This window comes from Larimichthys crocea, chromosome XX (genome assembly GCF_000972845.2).
Source record: "Larimichthys crocea isolate SSNF chromosome XX, L_crocea_2.0, whole genome shotgun sequence".
NCBI lineage: Eukaryota > Metazoa > Chordata > Actinopteri > Sciaenidae > Larimichthys > Larimichthys crocea.
This window is the reverse complement of record NC_040030.1, coordinates 7962806-7981250: the sequence shown is the minus strand read 5'-3', so window position 1 is coordinate 7981250 and position 18445 is coordinate 7962806. Positions and strand designations below refer to the sequence as shown.

The window sequence follows — 18445 nt, the reverse complement described above, 5'->3', positions numbered from 1 at the left end:
CCTTAAAGACAACATGATTGACAATAATTCCACTGAGTCGTAGTCATCTTGTATTATGATTCTGTTTAAACATTTAAAAAAGCACTTCTGAGGGTAGCGGAAATGGGCAGCATGAATTCCTCGGCTAACTTTTCTTTAAATAATCTATTAATCCAGTCAGCTCTGTATTAAATAAAATGGGTTGAGATGATTTACAGAGAGATATAAATAGAGTTTCCTCATGTTCCTTCAGGCTTTGGCTTGAGACAAAAAAAAATGAAACAAAATAAACAAAAAAGTCCTTCCATTGGACACTTACTCAACAGTATTAGTGCAGTTGGATCTATTTGTCTGTCTGTCTATCTGTCTGTCTGTCTGTCCTCTGCCTGTCTGTCTCTCTACCTCTCCTTATTTAACACACATATTCTTGGAAGCGAATGTGAGCCATATTAAATCTGACTCCTCTGCCGAGCGGTAATGCGAGCGCCGGCGGTTAGTTTTATATGTTTCACAAGCGTGTAAATATTTAATAGAAGAGCGGGATGGAGTGCTGTGTCACTGTTCCTGCCCTGTCAGCCATACAGATGTAGAGAGAGAAATACTGAGCGGATTTCTTCCTGACAGGAGAAATTTATGGAGCAGCTAGAAGATTCATACACAAGTCTTATTCTTAACCGTACTTCGTGGCAGTAAGATTCTTGGATCGTGTGACACAGACATGGATATACAAGCTGTTTATGGTTGCAGAAGATGTCAGTTGGTATAGATGTTGATACCTAACTTGATATGTATGAAACATGATGGTGACTAACTGCATTCCAAACTTGGGTTGTGTGTTTGGGGCGTCTGTTTGGTATTTTGTTACTGCATACTGTGTGCTCACAAAGGCTGGTGGGAAGTTGAGATGCATTTTTTGGTTTCATAGCATTTTCCATCCATATTTTTTATTTTTTGTTTAAAGCCACAGGTCTTGCACGCATTTGAGTTCCATTTTTAGATACTCAGCTTGAAGTCCTAATCAGTGGACGAGATGCGTGCTTGACTAAAACAAATCATCAAAGCTGAATATACAAACATGTCAAACTTTCCTGTCGAACTGTTCATGGTGAGCGGTATTTATTTATTATTAATTTGCTTGGTTGATGCATTGCAGATGAAACTGAAACTGGAAACTTGAAAACTTAGAAAATGATCTTTAGTAGGTGTTCTGACCATGTAATCATCCCAGGTTCAAGTCTGTTGAATTTTACCATGCACTGTCCAAAAAATGCATGCCCAACAAAAATAAACTGTTCTTTAGAGTGGATGAGAGTTGAGACTACTTTGATAGGGGCACTTTGATAGGCTCATCTGGGGTCCCCTCTGTCTCTTCACCATTACTTACTATTCAATCAAGGCAAAAAAATAAAAATCTTAATCTAAAAAAACAACAATTTTGATTATCGATTCATCGTTTTAGTCATTTTTAAAGCAAAAATGCAGAAAAAAAAAAGTGCCACTGGTTCAAGCTTCTCAAATGTAAATGCAAATATTTGCTGGTTCCTTCATCATCTATCATTTATCCTCATCATCTATTATATCAAGCTGAACATTTTTACTTGATGGTTAGATGAATAAGCAATTTGGAAAATTGGCCTTTAGGAAAAAGGTGATGGACATATTTTGCTATTTTAATCAACATATAAATCAATACTGGAAATAATCATTAGTTTCATCCCTAGACTAAGTACATTTTAAAATAGGGAAAATGTGCTTTATTTTGTATTTTTGCCAGTCATAGTGGCGATACAATATGATGGCGGTCATGTTTTATTTTCAGTTACTGATGTCAGAAGGCTGCACAAGTATAAAAAGTTTATTGCTTTATGGTCGTAAATGTCAGCTGTTATTCAAGATTACCAGTCCTCAGTTGGTACTAAAGAGACGAAGAAGAACTCTGGTTTCAGGAACAGAATACTATGACAACATGAATAACGGTATTCTGAAATAAAAAGTTTCAGGGAGAGCTGGAGTCTGACAGAACTGTGTTTTAGTCTGAAAGCAAATTAGACATCAGCAACTTTCAATGTTTTTTTCACAGTAAAAGGCTTGATTCATCCATCCACAGTCATTAAGTGATGGAGGCAGTAATGGTGGATTTCAGACTAAAAGCTGAGAAAGATTGCAATTTCAGTGTGGGCGACTCAAAAAAAAGGTATATTCAATTGGCATTTTGTAACTTGGTCTGAATTATTGTGAACATGGCATAAACAAGTAATGCTTTCAGCCTCATCTTTACTCCCCCACCTTAACATATCCTTGCTCCTCAATTAGGTTACACTTTAATCTCAGCAACCTAGCAGAGAAGCTAATGCTCTTTGAGGGATCTTTCAGAGGCCCTATTCACTTCGACTGTGGGTGTAGACGGGAGGCAGGGGTGAGGGAAAGCAGATTTCTTCAAGGCCTATAAGCTCCCTGATTTGGCCATATAGAGGGAATAATGAGCTTCTTCACTGTTGTCTCAGCCCAACCGTGGACTTAAGTCCTCCCCCAGCAAACCTCCATTCAGAAACGGTGTGTTTTGCATTTACATATACATACAATTTAAAGGAATCCTTCAGGTCTTGGATTAGTCCGCGCCCCCCTCACTTCAAGATTTCTATTGGTCCTTTCCGCATCAGTGGTGCCTCACGATGAGCTTCCTTTGGACTCAAACGAGTAAGAAGTCTTTCATCTCCAGAGTTGGAAGTCGCTCAGTCATTCATTTGTAACATTGTACATGCTCTTCAGCTGCTCTGATTTAACAATCCTCTTGGTTTATATGTAGTGTATATTATGTTAATTTACTTCAGAAGAAGAGATTACACCTCTGCTCTGGACATGGTTATAATGTTGCTCAACAAGTGCACGCCAGCTGATGTCAGACAAAACAACTCCTCCGTCCTCCTCCCCCACGTGAACGTCAGCAGCGAGTCACAGCAGGATATTATCAGATTTTATGAATCAGTGTTACGTTTCAGTCAAATTTCCTCGCTTCCTGTAAGCGGTTCCTGATCTGCCTTGTACCACCGTCATCTTCTGAGTAGAGCGGACACATCTGTGTGAGGCAAAGCTCCACATGAGACTTCCGTCGCCAGAAGATGGATGGAAATGTATCAGCGATGAATAAATACACCCAACAACTTCCCTTCGTACCTCCCTCCCTGCAACAGATGTTACAGCTCGGTCATGTTTTCTCTCCCATGGTGCAATGTGGTTCCACTTTTGTTTATTTATCCTCCTTATTCCCGTACTTGTCTTGAGTGGATGCGGAAACTGGATGTGCATGCATGGAACTGCGTGCATGCATGTGTAGGTGGAAGGCCTCACTAAAAGAGATTACCCAAGCCCCGTCATGCTCACGATGGGGTTGCATGACCCCATTGTAAACCTGGAGGTTGACCTCTGACCTTTTGAGAAGCGATGAAATGGAGGGAAACCTCCTATTTCCCTCCGCCGGGGTTTGAAGGCTCTTGTGGCGTAGAGGAAGGATTGTTAATGAGCTCTAGAATGGATTTTTAATGCAACCGCCGCTTTGTTTGAAGAGTAAGAGTAGGGCAAAAAGAGCAAGAGCAGAAACAGGTGTCGGCACTTGACCGCACAGATGATGAAATCGGGGGATGAGTTCACATTTTTTTTGGTGTGATTTCGAAGACTTTACTTATAATGAGGTCAAGGTTTGTGTCCGTAATCACGTAACTGCCAGACCATCTTTCTGTCGCACTCCAGATGTCTTTACTGTTAAAATTATCTCTTTGTCTGGATTTCGGAAACGTTCGAGACCCTGAGTTGACACTTTCACATGCTAACAGAGACGTACTTTCAGGCTTCATATACTGTGATATATAGCTCATTGTATAGCTCCCACAGACACAAGACAGGTTTACAGAGTTACAATAATGATTGTCTTCACAGATGTTTTTTTTCTTCTTTTTTTGTTCCGATCCCACGATTACACACAGGCAAATGTTTAGTTGTGACATACCGCTTGCACAACTGGTGATATATTATCTGATCTTCTGTTTTTTTTATAGCCGAATGCGTGTGATGAAAAAGAGTTGCGCACTTATCTCCTGAACTTATGCGCCTCGTCTTGCCCTCCCTTTTGCAATAAACGTCGTAGATATAACTCAGCCATGTGTTGATGTTTTACAGTTTCACTTTCCTCACTTGTCATCTGTTACTGCATCTTTTATGGCGTCATATGATCGTGTATATACCCCTCCCTCCCTCCCTCATATGCATACCTCACAGAAACACACTCAAGTCGCTTCGCCTTAGCCTGTCGGATAAGCAGTTTTTAGGGCCTTGGATAGCAGTTGGAAATGCTGCTCTGTCATAACGCCCACTACTTGCTACTGTTCTTCCTGTGTCCCTCCACCCATCTTTCCGGACTATCCGCCACCACCTTTTCCTCATCCACATTTCCTGGACGTAGCATTTGCTGAGTAAGGTGGCTGCTCTGTGACCTCCCGTAACATTGCGCGTTGGAGGTGCTGTTTGGGAACAGGAAGCGAATAGGAAGAGAAACTCCTGTAACACAGAGGAAGCGCCGACTGTTCCTACCTTGAACTTTATTTGTCATTTATCGAGACAGTAATTAGTTACTCTGCGCTGGCGGTGGCAATGGCCTTAGGGATAGTAGGGTCAGTTAGGATATGAGCAGGGCGGTTTGTATGCGTGCGCTAAAGACGGGGAAAGTCAAAGGGCAGTGTGTGCGAAGTTCAGGGTGGGACATTTCCGATGTTCTCTGTAAAATAGACATCTGGGGTCAGGTTACCGTAATCATTTTCTCTAACACACACACACACATACACAGAACATTAACAGCGCTTCCCATACCGCCGGATGAAGATACACCATCATATCAGTAACAGCACTTTGACACTCGCCACACAGACACAGACCTGTTTGACGCCTATCCCCTATCCACTGTGTCCTCATAAGCAGGGTGTCTCGTGTCCTCTTCTATTTTTACCAGCAGGCGCTGAAAGCCTCTGGAAGCTCCTTGTCAATGGGCATCTCATTCCACTGCCAACGGCGTGTCACCATTTATTAAGTCGTCATTACTCAGGGCCGCTCCGGCTGCGGCGGTGCCGGGGGGTGTCGCAAATAGATCGGCAAGGATAGGTCGGACTGTTGCTGCACTCCCTAAAGGGCAACCCATAAAGGCGTGTTCCAGCACATCTCACTCGGCTGGTGAAGATCGATGCAGGTAGCCAGGCCCGCCATTAGTTTGGCTAATGCAGATAAATGGGAGGGAGGGAGCTGATCGGGGCAAAGGAGAGAGACAGAGGTCGATGAAGAGAGGTTGAGTGCGAGGAGAGGGTACATTCATGCGTCTGTCCACACATCGTTTTGTTGTGGGTAAACAGCTAAAAAGGTTGTTTAGACTAAAGGGGTGATGAGATACGAGGACGTGGATGCCACGGTTGTGGAAGTGAATGCACAATGGAAGACAGGGACACATGTAGGCACGCAACAGAACAACACAAATAGTTTGAAAGAGTAAAGAGGTGCGGCCGCTTTAATGCACACGCGATGTAAAACTCTTAAAGGCCAATTTCATACATCTGTTGATAGGACTACTGCATGTGTGAAAAAAAAAGTTAAGTTAGTTGTTGTTAGCAATCTCCAACCAAATTGTTGGTGGTTGAGTTGCATTGTGGGTAATGTATGCACCTAGTTTTGACAAAAAAAAGTTCTGTTTCTGTATCATTTTGGAACATTTTTTGTTTGTCAGTGCTAAGACTGCAATGCTAAATGAGTGGAATACACTTTTAAATCCATGATAGAGGGTCAGCTTAACTTAAAAAATAATTAGTTTAACCCTCATCATCAGTTTATGTTTAAGTCAATAAGGACAAAAATGTCCACTTCCAAAAAACTTACTGTTTTTTTCTGCTTTTTCTGCATAAATCTCTTAAACAACTTCAGGCCTGCTCAAAACTTCCAAACATTCAGTCATTATGAGGATTTCAATTTATGATTTATAAAAAAAAGAATTATTTTCCCTTTTTTTTCATAAATAACATCAAGCATGTTTCAGTTTTGAACACAGTGTTCTTTTGATCTATTGGAAAAAATTAAAATTTGAAAATTGTGCCATATGCACTAACACAGCCAAAATGATGGCCAAATAAAGAGAGAACAAAAATGCCCAACTGGATAAAAAAATGTCCATTGTAATGCATGAAGGTTAATACAAATTAGGTATGTTAGTTATGACAATATTCTCATATCACGACATGGCAAGAAAGTCAGGCAAGGCCAGAAATACGAGCAGTCAGGCGACCAGACAGGTTGTAACAAGTCAACTGTTTAGTCAGATTATTTAAACCAGACACCAGAAAGAGGATGCACCATTTGTGCCGACAGTCGATACCTACAGTAAGCATCTCAGGTCAAAGTTAGGTCAGGCGAATCTGTTTGTAAACAGTGGTTTGCATAATAGTAATAAATAATGCCTTCATTTCCTCTTCCAGATAACTTTGGTTAAACTGCAGGTTTAACAGGTTTCTTGCCCCGTCTTGACTTTTTTAGCAGTGACACTGTGTTTCCAGATCTCCGCAGCAACTCTGAGTTAACAGTGTTTTGTGTACCAATAGGAATGATAGCCAAAACTATAAAAATAACCTCCAAGTTGTAATAAACTGGATGGTGTTCTTTTAAGCAGACAGACGTCGCACATGCTTTTTGGCAACTTTACTTGTACTTTTTCCAAAAATGATTTAGAACACCAACAGTCCCGTCTTTAAAAAAAAAAAGAAAGAAGTTATTTTTGTGATTTTTATAAAACACACAAACACAAAATGTCAGATCCGATATGCTTTACGATGCACCAACAATTTTCAGCACCCGTGGGATCGCTGACATATGAGGGTACCCTTATATCACAAGCACACACTCACACAGCACTCACTATACCAGCCTCATTCTCAGGTTGTTTTCTTTTGGTGTCTTGAGGTGTGTGAGTTGACACATCAGCACTTCTATTTATCAAAGCTTTTATCACCTCACCACTGCTATGTCACCCTCTGAGAGGAAGCAGGAGGTGCCCACTCACACACACACACACACACACGAACACCTGCAGGGGCTAGTGGGGGGTTTGAGAGGAGGTTGCGTGTGTGTGTGTGTGTTGGGGGGGGTGTTGTTGACCTGCATCGCTGATGTGAATGACTTAACCAGATACAGGATCTGTCTCAGACGATACAGGTTAACAGCCAGCATGTGTTCCCCTTTATCGGCAGGTTTCATCTGGACAAGCGCGCTCAAAAGCTATACTCTCTGTGGGAAAAATTGTGACTTGTGATTTATGTGCAAATTTTCACATAACTCTGAAAAAATACATATTCTGATCTCTAAAGAAAACAAATGAATATGGAAGCCATTTTAACAAAACCCAGACCTTTTTTTTTTAAGTAATCTTCTTCATAATCTACTTTGTTGAAGGCAGTGTTTGAAGTATACATGATACGGCTGTTAGAGAAATTAGACACTGTTGTTCTGTCTTGCCTGGTCTTGGTTTGTTTCTTTCAATGTTTTCCAGGACCATGACTGTTTTTCTTCATCCATGTCATCCAGTCTTATTCTTACTAAGTCTCAAACCCACTTCAATGCCAAGTTTCGACCCTGGATGATCCTGAAACAAGTCATGAATAGGATCCACAAAGTATTTAAAATGTAAAGATATTCTCACCTATACTGGTCAATTATTTGTAAAAAATATTTTGTGTTTATTTCCTGAAATTTTGTTGAGCAAAGACTCGTGCATTGTGTCACCACATGCTGAAACAGACCGTCAGATGATGAAAAGCCGCAACAGATTTATATATTATAGTATATATATATTATAGTTATAACAGTAAAAATGCTGATGACAAAATGTAAAAAATAAAAAAAAACCTAATATGAATGTTTGATTTCTAACAAGTTTGTGGAGCTTTTTCTTAAACATAAGCTAACAAATCAACATGGACAAAAAGTCTTTAAAAAGAGTTTGAACAAAAGTTTAACATCTACAAATCTATGGTCAGAAGCTCCAGGACAGTTACTAAATGCACCCTGTGGTGACATATTTTTGTCAATTATTATTACCAGGCTCACGGGCACACAGCAGAATATCTGAGAGCGTCTGACTCTTCTTGGTTCTCTAAAACCGAAATCAGGAGTGAGAGAAAACATCCGTACAGATGTCTGCGAAGTTGAAAACTTTGCTTTGTCATATTAAATTTGTTTGGAGTTCTCAATTCAGCGTCTTCAAATCACCATCTTCGTTTGAGGCTTTTCAAAGCAGAGATGTTAAAAATAAAGGAAATGATGTTAGGAAACTGATGACAAACGAAAAAAGGAAATGAGCGCAGAAGAGACAACACTATAAAAACCTAACCATCCGCTGTACTGGTTTAATCGTTGCTCTCGAGTCATCCCGCCCCCCTCTCTCTCTCTCTCTCTCACCAGCACTCCCCTTCTCTCTCTCACTCTCAGCTGCTCTCCCTCCCCTCCCCTCTCTTCCCGTGGATGGTGTAGCTCTCTCTCTCTTTCTCTCTCTCTCTCGCAGTCTGGTGGAGCCGCACACAAGGATTAGAGGGTTGCTGTGAGTGTCTGCTCAGAGAGAAGAAGCCAGAAGACAGAAAGAGATAAAAAAGATCTTCTAGGAAAGGATAGCCTTACTATTGTGGATAAGTGATTTGATTTTACCTCTACACAGGCTCTACCTTTCATCTTATTCACGCCAAGCTGAAGCCTTGCTGAGTCTTCACCTGGGGGAAACAGATAAGCCAAGGGACTCTATAGCCTGGACCTCCACACGGGGAGCCATGTGAGCGGCACCCCTCCACCCACTTCACACTACAGAAGTCCCCCCACAGTCTGCACTCTGAGCTGGGGAGCGCAACAAGGATTTTTTTTTGTCTCTCCCCCCTTCCCCTCTTCCCTGGAACCTCCACTTTCAGGGCTCTGCGTGGAGGGACTCTCCAGGCTTGGCGTACCCCAGCGGGAGACACTTATCTCTGGGCACTGGTCGGGGGTTGTGAGTGCCCCCCTGGTCTGGAGGCCAGCCAGCAGCACTCCAGCACCATGGATTACCTGTTTGGGATTGTAGTGCTGCTGTGCGGGGCGGTGCAGCCGGGAAGAGGTGCTGAGCCCAAGCACAACGTACCCAGGCTAAAGCTGTCATACAAGGGTAAGCCCATTCTCCATTCTCTGCTGGCTGCTTATATGGGACGCTGGTAGTTGCTGGTGCTTTTAATGTAGACTAGCCTGTCTGGTCTATTTTTCTCTCTTTAATTCTTTTCTTTTCATCCAGTCTTTCTTATGTTGAGTATCCATTTGTCCTCTTCTATATATGTATCTATTTCTGCCTCTGTGTCTCTCGTTCTTCACTCTTTTTATCCCTCTTGGTCAGCACGCAGCATCTAACTCTCTGCTTTAACCTCCTGTATTCCTCTCTCCCCATTAACTCACTCCTTCCCTCTTTCTTTCTCTCTCTCTCTCTCTCTCTCTCTCTCTCTCTCACTCTGCCGTCTCTCAGAATTCACTATTCTTCTTACAAATAGCCAGATTGGTTCCATATGCTGAGGAAGGGCTCTTGCCTTGAGTTAAATGTATATATTGGCCCCTGTACCAATTTTCCCCCCTTATGCTGTCCCCTTCTGCTAGTACTGTACAGCCCTGTTAAGTGCTCTGAACAGGCAGTAGAGCCTCTGTTTTGATGGCTTCTGTCCCAAAAGCTTCGGTCATGACACAGAGCCTTTTTTCTTTTAAGGGGCCACGCAGGTTTCCCGACTTCTCATTACTCTGGATCCTAAACGGATCCAACAGTTGTAGAGTTTTGTTTTAAATGGAAAACTGTATATGCACGTCGGCTCAATGCGCGTGCATTCGATAATGCATTTGCAGCAGAATGCACTGGTGGAGAATGAAAAAGGGGTTTTCGTGGGTCTTTTTATATCGTGCACGTGTAAGTTTTTGACGTATACAGCAAACATGTTATTCTCTCTCCTTCTGTGTTATTTTGAGGGGAGACTGCGGAGCGCCGGTTCTTCCTCTCCTCCTCCTCCTCCTCCTCCCTCTTTCTCTCTCTCCCTCTCTCTCTCTCTCTCTCTTTCTCTCTGTCTCGTCTCCTCTCTCACACCCTACACTAAATCAGGCTCTTTGTAATAGCAGACTTTTCATCTCAGCTAGAAATAACTGGCAACATTTTTGGCATATTTTGGGAAGTGTTTCTTTTTTTTTTTTTTTTGCTTTTTAATGTCAGCGAGGGAGGCTGTTGTGGTTCTTTGTCCTAAAACATGACCGAAAGTATATAGCTGGCAGTGTGGTCTCCCGATTCTTTATTTTAGTCCTGTTTCTCTCGTAAAACATGCCCTCTGAAAATTTCGGAACAGGTTGATTTGCCGTCGTTTTGCAGCTGAAAACATGAGCATGTGGTTGATAGTTCCCTCATGTGTTTGACTGTCACCCAAAGCTTTGGTTCGTCCCATAATTTCAATCTACGTTGGGGGAAAATTTCAGTCTTGGAGGGGGCGATGTTGTCACTCTAATTCATTTTCTATCTTTAGCCGAGACGTTTAGTATAACTTATGTTTAGAGGCCTGCTATATGACATGCTTTATTCTTTAGACGGAGTGCAACTTGTAATTTTGGGTATAGTATATTTTCCTTTATCACCCTGTCAACTTCCTAGTGTGTATGGCGATTGTCTGCGTTCTAAATCTGAAATAAAAAAAGAGCGTGTGACTTTTGTATTTTAATACAGCTTCAGTGAGTCCGGGTGGCACTGTGGTTTGGTGTGGTTGGCATATCACGATCTGAAGATTTCAAAAAGCATTTACACGGTGAACAAAGGGGGGAAAAAAATAAATAAAATCTGGAAAGGATCAGAGTTGAACTTACCTGCTACAAGTCATCCCATGGGCTCCATCATGTCAATTCACACGAAACGGAGCCTCTAGGCATGATGGGAAAATGTCATCCCTTCTTTTACACAGCCATCTGTTTTAAAGAATGTGAATATAGTTCCCTCCTGCCCCCTCTTTGTGATCCTCTTCCCTGTTCAGACTGACAAGTGAACATGTTGCTGACAACAGTACTAGACAAGAGATATGTCATCGAGCATCAAAGTCGGTATTGACTGACTGACTGTGCGAGTGATGGATGTGTGTCGTCGAAAAAACCAAGAGAGCAGGTCTGCTGGGAAAGAGTAGCCTGTCTTGATAGATGTACTTTGGTGGATGTACAGTTATTTTTCTGCTAAAAGTACATCAAAGCTTCGTCGTTTATGTGTGTGCGCGCGTGTGTGCGAATGTTCTTGCCACGTCTTGGTGTGAGGACTCAACACCCTCTCTTGTGATTTCCTCCCCTTAGACTGCAAGTGGTGTCTCGGTGTGTGAGTTTGCGTGTGTTTTAGCGAGGCAAGAATGTGTCAGGTCTGGCGTGCACTCATATAATTAGACACCTGTTTTTTTTTTGTTTTTTTTTCACGTATGCATAAGCTCACAAATCGGTATCTTCTATTGTGCTGTCGAATCAGTGTTTCCGTAATTACGTGCGAGGCGCAAACTGCTGTTGGCTTTCGCTGCTGTGTGCGTGCATGTCACCGTGTGAGTGATCACGGGGTGTAAAGGCATCAGTGTGTGCCATTGTCTTTCACTCGCTCGCCAATGTCTGGGCCCACAGGTGTTTGATGGCTCTCTCGATGCCTGTCAGGGGACGATTCTCAGTTAACACCCACATTGTGACTGTGGCGGGTGGATGGGGAGGAAGAGAGGGATGGAGGAGGGGAGGAGATCTGCCTTTAATGAAGGAAAATCTGGCAGACATACAGTAGACGGCGCAGAAGGGAAGGGAGACTGGCCGCTAAGTGAAGTGTCACTCATCCCCTTTCCCTGCGCGAAGCCGGCATAGTAATTAAGTCAAATAAACGACAAGGAAGAATCCTCCTGGGAACGACAAGTCAAACAAGCGCTGAGCAAAAAGAGTGGCTCCTTGAGTGGGATGATCACACAAGCAGGGAGTGAAAGAGAGAACGAGGAGTAGGACAGTCACAAAAACAAAAAAAAGAGAGGGAGAGAGAGCCTGTGATTTGGGGAAGTCAAATAAATGCAGAGCATGTGCGCAGAGTCCCGTGAAATCATTCTCAAATGAGTGCTGATGACACGCCTCTGGGGGCTGATAGTCAGAAAGGAGAAAAAAAAAAAAAAGTGAGTGATTTTCTTGTACCGGAAAGGACAAGCGAACGACTGCAGAGTGAGCAGTTTGAGGGGTAGAATGACTGAGAATCGGAGGCAGGTAGATAAAATGACCTCTCATGGGACGGCTGGCGCAGCAAGTGCAGAGTAAATGATTTCCCAGTGGGGTCAGTTAGACATTCAGCTAAAAGGATCTGGCTTGATGGGGACAGAACTATGATCACAAGAGTTAATGATTTTCTCTTCTCCTTGTGACTGGAAAAGATCTTACTTCCCTTGAAAGGGAGGAACTCAAGTCCAAGTTAAAACAGTCTTGCTTAGCAACGATTTTATGCATTTTTATGGTTTCAATAAAGGCTTGACTTGTTTTAACAATCAGTGTTGGGTTGCAATATTTAAAGGACTCAAATAATAACCAAATCCTCCTAAAAGTAAGGAAGCAAAGCCTCGCAACATATTGAAACATCACTTGGTGCTGCCGCACTACTGCCAAACATACAGGATAAAACAATGATGCACTTCCCTGGATCAATGCATACCTGCACACAATCACATTCCTGAACGCAATCCATCTCCAGCACTCTGTATTTTTAAGTAATCATCAGGAGGAACACTGACCCCTAAAGGTCAAACGATGCACATGCAGCACACAGTATGTGGGGATAGATCCATGCTGCAAAAAAAAACTGCAAAACTTGACCCTATTGTGATCTCTAAAAAAAGGAGCCAGCGAGCGGCACTTTAAAACTTAAAAAGGTCTCGTTAAACAACCTGATAATTACCCTCGGCGTGGGTAATTATGGAGCCTACCGTATGACCTCTTAATGCCATCGCGGCCGCCCCACGCTGGCTGGATGGGTGGAACTGAAGGAGGGGAAAAAAAAGACAGAGCGAGACTGAGAAAGAGACAGGGAATCTGGAATTGGCTTACAAGCCTTCAAAATAGACACTTGGTGTGGAACCGCACTCAACGCAGTCTGGACTCAGCCCCATAATAAGCCCATGTGTGTGAGCGCGCCCATGTGTGTGCACGTGGGCGTGCCTGCCTGCCTATGAAAAAATGCACAGTTTGTATGTGTTTGTGGGTGTTGTGTGCATGTGTGTTGGTTTATCAGTGCGTCTTTGTCTATTCATTGGTTTGTATGTGAATGAGCGTCTCTCTTCGCTCTCCTGTTTTCTCTCTGTTGTATCCGTCCGTTCTGCGGGCCTGGGCTGACAGAGCGGATGTAGATAATTATAAGGTGTTCTCCCAACGCGCCAACTTTGGAGATGTCTGGCTCTCTCTCTCTTTCTCTCTCTTTCTCTCTCTCTCTCTGTTTCTTTCTCATCGTTCTTTTCTTCCTACCCCTTTCTCCCTCTCCTGCGGCTCAGTCGCATCTCAAGAAACCACAACACCACAGACCCTAAGTACAATCTTCAAGTAGGCTATGTGTGTGTTTATAATTTTTTATTTTTTTTTATGCTGGTCTACTTTTCCTGTCTCTTTGATTGCAGCTCAGTTGATACATATCTTTTGGCTATCCTTCTTTTCAACTCTATTTGGACACACACACACACACACACACACACACACTAAACTACCCTCATCTCCGTTCCCACACAGCCACATTCCAACGGTATAAGCCAATGTTTTGCAGTGGTTTGCCCTCATGTTACATCCGAATATATTACATTTCCTCACACTGACTCACATACCTGACCGCAGTGTTTGGTAAGCTCCCCATCACCCATGTCCACACGCTGAAAGCTGCTATAACGAAGTGTGTGCGGAAGTGTGTATTTACGTTGACACTCATTGCCCCGCAGTTAATTGTGCAATGACTCAAACGCACTTGCAAAACAAAAAAGCCATTCATCAAGTGGATGTTTTTGTTGCGGTTTTACACCAATACTAATACAGGGAGAGGGCGATTTTGTTCGTCGTCATAGATTGTTTCATACTTCATCTTTCTTATCTTATTGTAGGCAGTTTAAACTGATACAGGAATGGAAAGGAGCGATTAGAGGGTGTTATCGTTACTCCATGTGGCAAAACCAGCTGGTACAATTTGTTGAGTTTTATGACCTTTCCATTGCATGTGTGTATGCAGTGTGCGTTTTGGAATGTCATGTATTTCTCCAGCGTTCATAAAACGCTCTCTAATTACACTTGTATTTACTTGAGAGAATTTCATTTCAACAAAAATAGTTATCGAAAACAATCTGGATGTGTGCTCACAGGCCCCAATGGGAGATAGTCCCAGCGCAGTGTGTGTTTGCTCAAAGATTAGTGTGTGTGTGCGCACAGCGATTGTGTATGTTTTGTCTGTGTGTACACAAGCACTGTATGGAGATGTACGCAGGAAAAATATCCTGTGCTTTTGCATCTGTGTTTGGAGATGTAGGGCTTGGGTTACAGCGCGGTGCAGATTTCTGAACCGCGGGTATGAATGGGTCCCGCCACCTGCTAAGTCTTGTCAGTCAGATGGAGAAAGGGGTGCACCATTGAATCCGAACAGAGTCGAGTTACAAATGAGGCGCACATCTCTGTGGAAAAGACCGATCGGACGGATAGACAACGGACAGACAGCACAGACGAACACAGGGGAGTGGCTGAGAAACAGAAATTTAAAGAAAGTAGAGTGTGTGATGGGCTTTTGCATCTCGCTGAGGATGTGCAGTGTTTCATAATAATTATAGACACTGGCAGTGATTTTAATCCAACTCTACCACTCTTATGGTTTTTAATGTCAAAATTTAAGGTCAACTTGAAATACCAGTCCTTTAAAATCACAGTAATTTAAGACTTCATTTGCTGTGCATTCATTTTTTTTTTCCCCCCTCGGACTTGTTATTTCTCTCTGCCTGTCATAAATGTCAAAAACAGCATGGGCTATAATGAGGAAGGTTTTGAAAACACTTTTCCTGAAATGTCGTATTTTACCACAACATTTTGCCACACTGGGAAATAACATAACATAAATCCCGACGTTATATAATTTTAGTACTTTAGTGATTAGCATTTTCCAGCGCAAATGCGTTTCGCCAAATGCACAACACTGTATTCATTCATCGCATGAAACCTCGTTTTGTTACATGAGATCCTTAAATAATGGTGTGCAGAGCTGGAAATGTACGTCTGCGGATTTGTGTTTGAGTGTCTCTGTGGCATCAGTGTGTTTGCTGTCACAGTTGTGCCCGGGACACATTCAGATCTGTAGCCTCGCCTCATTAATTTCTAATAAAATGGCAGAGCTGACATTCAGCTACACGGTGCAGCTGACAGGCTGCACTAACAGGCAGTGGCTCCAGACATGACCACGCTAACCACAGCCTGGTTCCTCTCAAAGTCCATCCATCAAACTGCCTCCAGATAGCACTATCTCCCTTCTCTCTCTCTCTTTCTTTCTGCACGGCTTTGCAGAGAGAGTGATATTGTGATTTGTGTGCGTGCTCTTGGATACGCATGGCCCATTTTGTCGTGTTCAAAACAAGTTTGTGTCAAGCGACTGTATTTGCATACTAAAGTAAATGTGTCTGTTTTTGCAAAGTGTGTTTTCCTTAAAAGTAATAAGAACCAGAAGAGAGGCTGAGCGGCTTGGTTATACCGTGAGCATTTAGTGGTGTGTGAGTGGGATCTCTGTGGTAGGCATGGCCAGGCCTCTAGCCGTCTGTGGTCACAGCGCTGGTGGAAAACCGCTCTCTGTGGTCCAGCCGTCCAATGACAGGAGGAGACACACACTAATGAAATGGTTCCATATTCAACCGCTTTTGTTATGTGTGCTTTTGCTTTTTTTTTTTTTTTCTTCTCCTGCGCTCATGTTTCTGCCTCAGTTTGCTGTCATTATCCTTCTTTTTTTTTTGTCTCTGCTTTATCTTTCATGCTCCCTCTCCTTTCTTTCTGTCAATTCTTACTGTGCCCTTGTATTTAATATCCCTCCTCGCTCTCTGCCTCTCTCTCTCTCCCTCGAGGGAGACCAGGAATGTCGTGTGGTGACGAGGAAGTCTAGCATTTGGGTTGAGAGAGATGAATGGTGCCGTATGGTGAAATTCAACACATACTTAGACTACTCATATAGATTCTGTGTGGTTTGGGATGTGGTTCCGTTTTCCTTGTTAGTCCCTCTGATACATATCCTATGGTTGAACATACTCATATTCACGGGACAGAATATGGTATTAAAATGCCCCATAAGATACAGTACATGATTGTAAATTATGGCTATGAATCACCTTGGTTAAAGTAAAACTGGAATCAAAGTAATATCACAGAAAACTGAATAATCAGTCATCACATGCTTCGTTCACACACACACACACGTTCTCTTTTCTTGTTCTTTTGGATTCGAACACACACACGGGAGCTCTTCTTAATTGTACAGTCCACAATGATGTGTGTGTTTGTGTGTAAGGTTGCACATTTCCTGTCAGAGCTGTCACTCAGCCGCACCTGAATAAGAAATCCGATGGCCCCAGGTTGTGTTGTACGGACCGTCACCATGGAAACCAACCCACACCTGCTACTGTGCTTAGAAAGCGAGAGAAAGGGAGGGAGAGTGAACGAGAGGGGAGGTGAACTTTTGAGGCATGTGTGGATATCCTTGAGCTTAGGATAATATTTGAACACTTTGTTAAGCAAAGCTCTCGGCGAATTTCCACGGGGCGGCTGTCTCGTCTTTTTTTTTTTCCTTTACTTCTCCTTCTTCTTCTCCTTCTTCTTCTGACACCTGTGTTTTGTGGCCGAGGCCATCATGTGAAAGCAGCAGAAACGTACAGCCGCACCACACAAGGAGAAAAGAGAAAGCGTTCGGAGGCAGGGTTGGGGAAAGACAGACGGGTTGACTTGCCAAACCAAACCGCTGGAGATATTACAGTACTGTGTGTCTTTGGTTTTCTGAAGCTAGCCTTACATTTAAAAGATAAACATGTGTAATTCTCTGCGCCAGTTCCTTTTGAGCTGCCATTTTCTTTTTTCTTTTCTTTTTTTTCTCCCCCCTCTCTCCTGCCTGTCACTGGAGTAGCTCTTTAATGATACACACTCTGACAAACCACAGAAACGCACCTATTATAGAGTCGAAGTCCAGAAGAAAAAGAAAGCTGTGTCAACAACAGGAAATTAACAAGTAAAATGTGTCATTCAAACACTTTTTTTTTTTTTACATATCGAAAACCCCTCTCCCCCCTTGTTGAGCGCTCGCTGTATACAGTATATGAACAAGAGAGACTCTTGAAAAGTGTTGCATTAGTTTAATGGAATATTACCCATCTGTTGAATCTCAGTCAAGTGTTTTCCTCTGTCAGGCTTTTATGTTTCATGTCACTCAAACACACGCGCTCGCACGGCGGCGCGTACACACATTCGGATAAACATAATTTAATGCCCTGTCGCCTTTTCTTTCATGCCGTTTCATTATTCCGCTATTGCGTGGCATGTAGGCGTCTAAAACGCCTGCCTGTTTGGAGAATAGGGGGGGAGTGAAGAGTACTCCACAGACAATTGCACTTGAATTTTGAATGTAGCTTTTTTTTCTCTCTCTCTCTCTTTCTCTCCTCAGGGCTTTTTAAGACAAGAGCCAGGTTATTTTCCATAATGGAGTATGGCAGAGGGACTAATGATAATTTATTTGAATGAATTTTCTTGTATTTGCCTGTTTCAGGGATTGTCCTCGAATATACAGTGCGTGTGTTTGTGCATGCTGTGATTATGAAAATGAACACGTAACCTATAAAGTGTACAGTACATAAATATGTAATTAGTGTGACAAAACTGAAACCATCCGTCTTTAAATCATCTATTAACACTAATAACACAAGATATCTTTGCATATTTGCATCCGTGTGTGTGTGTGTGTGTGTTTACTCGCCGTTTGCATAGGCCGCCATGCCCGTTTGTGCGTACCTAAAATGTGCGAGTGAAAAAGAGCAGGCAGAGGATGTGTGTAACAAGAGAAAGCGACTAGAGATTGAACAGAAAGCGTGTGTTTCTGCGTGTGTCTGGAAAGCACATGCGCACATGTGTTCAAATGTGTTCGTGTATCCAGATGCTAGTGTAAGCAGGACTGTGTGCGGTGAGAAGGGGTCGTGTGGCACACACACACACACACATACGTGAGAGGAGGTGTATTTGAATGTGTGTGTGCGTTGGAGGGGGGGGGGTCCGAGGCCAGGGGAGTGTGTTAGAGGTGAAAGCTGCTGAGTGCGCTCAGTGTTCCACTAGTTCATGCTGCATAAGCAGAAATACTGATTGGATTACAACTTTAGTCTGGGAAGAAGTG

General features: G+C 42.8%; 2 protein-coding genes across 2 annotated transcripts in view; one reads left to right on the top strand and one right to left on the bottom strand.

Moving 5' to 3' along the window:
* The window catches only part of LOC104928802 (E3 ubiquitin-protein ligase TRIM38), an 899066-nt gene that overhangs the window by 77863 nt on the left and 802758 nt on the right, over positions 1 to 18445 (bottom strand). The window lies entirely within an intron of this gene.
* The window catches only part of sema3aa (sema domain, immunoglobulin domain (Ig), short basic domain, secreted, (semaphorin) 3Aa), a 31979-nt gene continuing 21989 nt past the window's right edge, over positions 8456 to 18445 (top strand). Inside the window, exons 1-2 of the mRNA XM_010743146.3 lie at positions 8456 to 8596; positions 8711 to 9184. Of these exons, the coding sequence (XP_010741448.1) occupies positions 9079 to 9184 (106 nt within the window). The 5' untranslated portion in view covers positions 8456 to 8596; positions 8711 to 9078. The remainder of the gene's footprint in view (positions 8597 to 8710; positions 9185 to 18445) is intronic.